The sequence below is a fragment of the Chlorocebus sabaeus genome, chromosome 29 (genome assembly GCF_047675955.1).
Source record: "Chlorocebus sabaeus isolate Y175 chromosome 29, mChlSab1.0.hap1, whole genome shotgun sequence".
Lineage (NCBI taxonomy): Eukaryota > Metazoa > Chordata > Mammalia > Primates > Cercopithecidae > Chlorocebus > Chlorocebus sabaeus.
In genome coordinates this window covers 1029350-1037368 of record NC_132932.1, presented here as the reverse complement: position 1 = coordinate 1037368, position 8019 = coordinate 1029350, and the positions used below count along the sequence as shown (strand labels likewise).

Genomic DNA, 8019 nt, shown 5'->3' with positions numbered 1-8019 from the left:
GCTTTGCAGGAGGCAAGCAAAGCCTATCTGGTTGGCCTTTTGAAGACACCAACCTGTGTGTTGTCCATGCCAAACGTGTAACACCTATATCAAAAGACATCCAGTTAGCATGCTGCATGCGTGAAGAATGTACTTAAGAATCCATTATGATCGGGGAAACTTCATTCTCCAAAAAAAAAAAAAAAAAAAAAAAAAAAAAAATAGTCTCTGTTTCCTGTTATTGGCAGTTCTGAATGTTAGATTTTTTTTCCCCCACGGGGTCAAAAGGTACCTAAGTATATGACTGTGAGCAGAAGAACAGGAGACAGAAGTCAAGTGTTGTCAGTTTTTCAATTTTCATTTGTGTGTGAATTTTTAATATAAATGTGGGTGGGGAAGTAAAGCATTAATGCAAGTCAAAATGTTTCAGTGATTCAACTTTATAATAATTACAAGCAAACTTACTAAATTTTTCTGGACACACACACAAAAAGAAACAAGGTGACCAAGAAATGGAGTCAAGGAGGGAATCTTGCTTCTGAGTCTCTTGCTGCCCTTAGCCCCAAACACACAATACTTCTGAATATCTTATTACATACTTTCTTTTCATATTTCAACTTTATTTAAAATGTGAGGTTTTATGTCCAGAAGGGAGGGCAGTTGCCCATGGAAGGCGAAGTGAGAAACAATACTATTGGGTTGAGGGCCAAGTGCACAGGGTTGCACTGTGAAGGAACTGGGGAGTCTCTGGGAGGGCCTGGTGATAACAATGGATTTGGGGAGATTCACATAGGAAATTTTCATTTCCTTCCCAGGTTAGCTATTCAGTGGACGGATTATTCAGTCTTTTTAGCAAGGTCACTGCTCCTTAGCAACATCAACAAAAGTGCCAAAGCTGGGGACACAGAAAATACTGTCATTGTCTTTTGTTTCTCTTTTTCGCCTGGATGGGGAAAGGAATGGAAACTAATAGCAGAAAATGAAACATTTACGATGTTATCCCTTGCCATGGAAAATCACGGGTTTGTGTAGAGACCTCTTTCTTTTCTTATTTTTATTTTATGCATTTTTTGAGGGTCTCACTGTCACCAGGCTGGAGTGTAGTGGTGTGATCATAGCTCAGTAACCTCCAACTCTTGCACTCAAACGATCCTCCTGTCTCAGGTTCCCAAGTAGCTGGGACTACAGACGTGTGCCACCATGTCTAGCTAATTTTTTAAGTTTTTGTAGAGACAGGGTCCCACTATGTCGCTAAGTCTCAAACTCCTGGGCTCAAGCAACGCTCCTGCCTCAGCCTCCCAAAGTGTTGCGATTACAAGTATGAACCACCACACCCAGCAGAGACCTGTTTCTTAGCCTGGGAATGGGATGCGATAAGGAGGCCTGAGTTTAAGTCCCATCTTGAGCTGCACTAACAAATTCTATGACCCTGCTAGAGTCGTTTCTCACTTCTGGACCTGTGTTCTCATCTGTAAAGGAGCCTGGAGCCAATGATGTCTGAAGAGAAGCCTTTTCAGGTCTGATTCTATGACCTGCAAACTGTAAAGACCCCAACAGGCTCCAGAAAAACATAGCAGTTAGAAACAAGGGAATGTAGGTGTTAGATGGAAAACCGAGGAGCTACGGCTCACAATGAAATGTTTTTCTACATTCACAAAGAAAAACAAACAAAACAGGACGGAAGCTATAGGACAGGTAGGTGTAGGAAGATACCTGCGGTCTGGATGAGACGAATGGGCAACAGAGCTGGATTGCCTCAAGGACCCAAGCCTATGACCTTGGTAGTGTTTTCTCTTACAGCACTTCCCAGTCCACCGCTGACATGTTATATTCCAAATTGCTCCTGTTTATACAGTCATGAGCCGTCAGAGGAGTTTCCACCATAACGCCTAATGTGTGACACATTAATAGGGTGGCTGAAGATTCCGCTAAACTTCTAGTGTTCCCCATGTCAGATTAGACTGCACCTGGCTGGGAGAAAGCAGTGGATGCAGCTCTCTCCTAGCACACTCAGCTTTGCCTACTGGGGGTATGAGAAATACAGATGGAAGTTTTGGAAGAGCAGTGCAAGATGGAAAGGGCATACTGACTAATCTTGGTTGATTTGCAGATGCTGGGTTTTGTGGTAGTGCTGAATCAGCTCAACCCAAAGTGAGGAAAAGTGAGGGGGTTGGGAAAATCTCAATGCTGAAGTCCTGGGAAAGGAGTAGACACCAAAGGCATCAGGGCAGGGAATCTCTCCAGAGAGTCACTCAAGAAATATTAGTTTCTTCCCTATTTTACAAGGTTTGGTAGCACTGATAGTTATGTAAAGTCAGGTTCCAAGGAGACACCCATTATTTGTGTGCATAAGAAAGTAGCTCAGCCAGACCCAGCCCTGAGGCAGTGGGGAAACTAACAGCTTACCCAAGCCTTGGGGCAGCTCAATATGGGAATAATCAAGACCAAAATGTTGTTCTATAAAGCTGAGATTGGGGGGAGTGAGCCAGGGTACTTCTCAGAGAGAAAGAGCTTAGGGAACAGGATTATCATTAGCATTCTGCCCACAGAGTTGGCACTTACCCAGTAACATCAGGATTCCTAGAAAAGGCCCAAGCACAGACCCTCTAGCAGGTGTCTCAGTCATGGACCCAACCTAGTGGCAACAGTAGGGGGTTTATCTGTTCAAGGCCAGTGGGGGAAGAGGGAGGGAGGTGGCACACCAACAGGTGTGGAGCGCTGGCTAGGGCCAGGAGACAATTCCAATGTATGGAAAGGCTAGAGTGTAAGTAGGCAGGTGAGGGGGGTCCCGTGCTGATGGGACACTGACACAGGAGACAGCAGCAAACTCCTTTGAGTCACAGATGAAGCTTGGGGGCCCCCTGTCTTCTCCAAGCCAGTCCAGAAGATTGGCAGGATGGGAAGGCAGAGCACAATCAGAAACTATGGTCTTTTCATAATAAGAGATTATAGCAAGGCTTTTAATTTTGTTTTAAAAGAGGAAAAAAATATAACATCATGGTTACACAGAGGCTCTGGAGATTCCCTGGGTTCACAATCCTACTTCTGCCATTTACTAGCTGTGTGATCTTGAACAAATCACTGAGCTTCTCTGATCCTGTTTCCTCATCTCTAAAATACAGATAATGATAATGTTCTACTCATAGGGTTGTTTTGGGCATGCATGCAAACAAAACAGATTTTATGATCAAGTCAGTTCTGGAAAGAAAAAAAAAACAGATTTTAGCACACAAGTATTAAGTAAATGTGAGCCCTCACTATTGTTAATACAACATGGCAGTGACACACATACATTAGACAAGAGATTATTACAAACTGAGCCTCCACCCAGTCTCCCTATTATCCTCCCATGGGCTCCTAATTGATGACTAAACAGTGCATTGCTGGGTGGCTTCCAGTAGTTTCTTTCTTCACTTTGCTGCAACTTTGAACTGAAGGTGATCCACGTAGTACATGACATTCTTCCTGTTTTCTTCACAAGGATGATGTTTAAATTGGCATTTGTTTGAGGAATGACTTGGAGGGTTCCTCTCTTTCAGTCATCTTTTCTCAAAGACTAAGCTTGTGGACAGGAGGGGCATGGTAACAAGCCCCATACTCTATTCTTTTTTTTTTTTTTTTTTGGGACGGAGTCTCACTGTCACCCAGGCTGGAGTGCAGTGGCGCAATCTCAGCTCACTGCAACCTCCATCTCCCCGTTAAAGTGATTCTCCTGCCTCAGCCTCCCGAGTAGCTGGGACTACAGGCATGAGTCACCATGCCCAGCTAAGTTTTGTATTTTTAGTAGAGACAGGGTTTCACTATGTTGGCCAGGCTGGTCTTGAACTTCTGACCTCAAATGATCCACCTGCCTCAGCCTCCCAAAGAGCTGGGATTACAGGCATGATACATTGCACCCACCCCTACACTCTATTCTGAATGCATGTATGGGCACATGTGCATGCCCGTCCCCCTTCACTCAGTGATAAGGAAGAAGGGGAACCAGAAATTTCTCTTTGAAAAATTAGTAACAGAAATGGGTGTGGAGAGTTGGTTACCTGGGAGATCCTTGTTCATTTGTAACATCAGAAACTGCTTCTTTTCCTCCTTCTCTCTTCTAGAAGACTGTCAAGGAGCCCGAGTGAGGAAAGTAGACCAACCACGGTCTTGGAGAAAAGAAAATAGGGTTTCCATCCCTTCTGGAGTGAGAAGGAATAGCAGATATGAACAAGAATGAAGAAGGAAACAAATGGAAATAGACAAAATGAAGGTAAATGCCCTGTATGTTAAAAGAAAAAAAGTGATGAGAAGGGAGAGACACAAGGAAAGAAAGAGAGAAGCAAAGAGGTTAGGAATAGGGTAAGAGAAAAGGAAAAACAGCAACCAGCAGAGGAATCACTCCCCTCTTAAGGTTAACCAGGAGGAGAGACATAAGGCATGAATGTGAGTGGCTATGAGAGTCCAGCTTTCCCACTGCACTTGCTCTGGTTATGGAGCAGACTGCCATCTTCTGGTGCCATTTACTATTCAAGTTGCTTAGGTGCTTTATTTGTTTGTTTTTTTACAACCAAGTGGATTGATTGAAATGTTTTGATTCTTCATTTGAAATGTTTCTATTCCACATAACCATTATCTTTTATCCCCACAAAAGCCCCTAACATTGTTTCCTTTAAATTTTGGGTTCTCAAGCATCATTTTCACCAAAAGAGATGTACCTATCCACAGTTGTCTCAGAGCATGGAGGCTGAAAGTCTGTGAGGGCAAGAGCAAAATGGAGCAGATGATGGGCTGATGGTTGGTTATGGGATGCTTCGTGGGCTCTGGAACATCGGTGTCAAGAACTGGAGGACCCATCCTCGGCCCCAGCCAGACGCTTGGGGTACTATGTATTCTGAACCATAGCACTAGGTTGCAAAATGTGGCTTCTAATCTATACTCTGCCATGTACAGATCACAAAATATCATACAAGGAGCCTTAAAAGATCATCTAACCTAAATCCAGTTTTCCAAGGAAAAAACTGGGGCACAAAGAGGTGAAGTAACTTGCCCAGAGTTATATAGCTAGTCAGGGAATTCCTTTTCGGAGACAAAGGAAATCAGAATAGTCATTCTCCTGATTCACTGTCCCTCGACAAACAGTCCATAGAGTGCTTGGAGGTTATTAAAAGGCACTCCAGAAAGGTAAGGTTGGCATTTTCCTGGAAGCCCCTGAGTGTACAACCCCTGAGGCACCACAGTATTTGGCTACAAAAACAGGTCTGGAGTTGCTTTGGCCTCCATTTTAATCCCTCAAGCTGCCTGGAGGCTGGAGCTCTGATGGCTACCTGTCATCACTCCCCAGCCAGTCCGCGGACACCGCAGCCAGGAACTGTCAGAGGTGACAAGGGAATCCCGTCCTAATGCCAAGGACCAAGGAGCAGTGGCCAGGTTCCTGGGATTAAGCAAGGCAATTATGGCTGAGTTAAAGCTAGGATGGGTAGGACGGGGGATCTGAGGTGGAAAAGGTGGGTTAAGAAGAGGGAATGCGCCAGCAATCTAAAAGACTTCGACTGGGTGGGCTACTTCACATCATACCTCCTCCGTCTCCGAAAGGTTCTTAACCTTCTTCAACTGCCTAGGCCTGATGGACCTCCTCCCTTTCTCCCAGTGCCCACTCACTGAAGGGAAAGCCACCATCATCCCCATTCTTTTCCTTTTTTTCTAATCCCTCTGGTGCCGTTGCGGGTCTCCTTCCTCCTACAGTCTGGGTCCCTTTCACTCACATCCAACCAGCTTTTAACACCCGGACCTCCCCGAGCTTCGCTGGTTCCGCCCACTCCCCCGGCCTCCCCGCCCTTCTCGCCCTCCCCGGCTTGACTCCCTTGGACTGCTCCCCGCCAATCCTGGTCTCTCCTATTCCTCCCCGCCACATCGGGTCCCCCCGCCCCCGGGTGCCTTTGGTGTTTTCAGCCGTCGGCCACAGGCGCCTCGTCTCAGATAAAGTGGATCCAGCCCTGGGGCTCCGGGGCTCCGCCACTGCCCGGGTGCTCGGGCCCACGTAGAGCATAGTCACGGCCGCCGTTGTTGTCCCAGAACTCGTGACCTGTCACACGGTAGCGCAAAGCGAAGAGCAGGGCGCCCCCAATCGGCGGCGCGGGCAGGCGGAAGGCGAAGCGGTCGGCGCGCGGCGGAGGCGGGGCGGGGCCGGCGTAGGCGGCGGGCGCCTCGCGTTGGCTCCGCCAGCCGTCCGCACTCCAGCGCACGCTCACGCGCTTCTCGTAGGCCAGGTCCAGCACGCGCGCGCTCCCGGCCACGCCCATCGGGCCCGCCTCCGCGCGTTCCAGGCAGATGCGCTGCGCCTGCAAGCGGGCGGCGAAGCCGGGCTCGCTGGCCGGCTCCAGGGCGGCGCGCGCCTCCTGGAGGAAAGAAGAAGCGGGAGGAGGGAGTCCAGGGCGGAGAGAGGGGAGAGAGAGGGGGCGGTGTCAGAGCGAGGCACTGGGCCAATCAGAGGCCGACTCCGGCGTCCGCGCCCGCACAGTGCGGCCTCGCTGCCAGGGTGGCCTAGAGCCACTAGCAAATGGTGTACCCCAAAAGGGATGGGCAGGCGCAAGCCCAGGGATGGGATGGAGATGGGTGCTCTTTGGCAAATCCACTCCCACACGCCCGATGCGGCCGACTGAGGGAGGTCCCCCGGAGGGAGGGTGCCCCCGCCGCCTACCTGGAGGCCGCGGGCGCGGGGCTGGCAGGGCGCGAAGTGGCGGAGGGCGTCCCTCTGCAGTTGGATCTGCACGTGGCGGGGCACCCGGGGCAGCTCACCGGGACGGAAGCGGCGCACAGCAGCCAGCTCCAACCCCAGTGCGTCGGCGAAACGCACTCTCTTGCGGGTGTCTGGGCTACGGCTGCGGGGCGCCCGAGCCCCGCCGCCTCCGGCTGGTGCTGAGCGGGCCCGGCGGCCCCGACTAGGTGCATGAGCGCGGGATCGTGCCCCGAACCGCGTCCCGCCCTCGCCTGGCTCCTCCTCTGGCTCCTCCTCGAGGCTGGGCCGCTGGCTACGGTAGTAGGCGCGCTCCGTTAGCGCGGCAATAAAGCTCAGGTTGCGGGGAATGTCGGTGCCCGGGGGCCGCTCACGGGACATGGCAGCCCCCTCCCCGGCGGGGCCAGCCCGCAGCGCCACCGCGCTCCCCTCTCTTCCTCTCTCCTGCCTGCACCGCGTCGGCGCAGAAATCGCTGGGTCCGCTTCTGCAGCCCCTCGCCACTGCGTACTCTCCTTGCAGTCACCTCCAGGATCCTCCACCTCCGGTTGCTTTGCCTCTCCTCTGTGACCACCTTTCCCTCCCTCTGGCCGTCAGCTTCCAGGGTCTTAATCACATCCTGCCTCCTGCTAGCGGTCTGCTCTGAGCGTGCGCTCAACGGCACTCACCCTCCCGTTCCAAGGCCCTCACGGCCCGGGTCCCCCCGCCCACAGCCCTCTCACAGGTGGCTCCGTTTGTCTTCGCTGCTGCACCGGGGGCGGGGACTCCACCTTTTCGGTCCCGAGTGAGGCCACTTAACCTTTTTAAAAAAACACGGATCGGACGCGGTGTCTCACGCCTCTAATCCCAGCACTTTGGGAGGCCGAGGTGGGAGGATTGCTTGAAGCCAGGAGTTCAAGACTCAGCCTGGGCTACATAGTGAGACCCCTAATCTCTACAATAATAATAATAATAAAATGTAAAAAGTCCTCAACCTTTCCGGCGTAGCATAGGAAAGGTTAACGCTGGGAAGAAAAAAATAACCTTTCATTTTCTTGCAGGGGAAGGTTCAAAACGTCCAGCATGTGACTTTATCTTTGGGGTTCACTGTTTTCTTTTCTGAAACCTAGGCTCCTGGTTTGGGCAGAGGCTGATGGTGGGTGCAAAGAAGGAAAGGTCATGAAAGCTAGGTAGAGTCTTTCAAATAGAAGGTGAGAATGTGGTACCCGAACTGAGAACTGCGGGAAGACCTAGCGTCTAGTGACCTGGAGCAAACAAGGCATAACTTCTCTGGTAACTTCTCTGGACTCAGTGTTCATGTGTGTGTATGTGTGTGTGTGTGTGATGGAGT

The 8019-nt window shown here is 50.4% G+C and overlaps 1 protein-coding gene across 4 annotated transcripts; it reads right to left on the bottom strand.

The window, feature by feature from the left end:
- Positions 1–2909: 2909 nt before the first annotated feature.
- On the bottom strand, positions 2910–7585 carry PPP1R3E (protein phosphatase 1 regulatory subunit 3E). 4 transcript variants are annotated; one of them, XR_005236771.2, is made up of 3 exons: positions 6656–7585; positions 4017–6353; positions 2910–3177 (listed from the first exon to the last, which is right to left on the bottom strand). XR_005236771.2 is itself a non-coding variant. In XM_037987544.2 (2 exons), exons 1-2 carry the CDS (start codon positions 7070–7072, stop codon positions 5931–5933), a joined length of 840 nt encoding a protein of 279 aa, XP_037843472.1. In that variant the 5' UTR covers positions 7073–7585; the 3' UTR covers positions 2910–5930. The 4 variants fall into 4 exon arrangements, 1 of the variants encoding a protein (XP_037843472.1); XR_005236772.2 differs by having other exon boundaries at positions 2910–4157; positions 5283–6353; XR_005236773.2 differs by having other exon boundaries at positions 2910–4124; positions 5283–6353.
- Between the last annotated feature and the right edge of the window lie 434 nt (positions 7586–8019).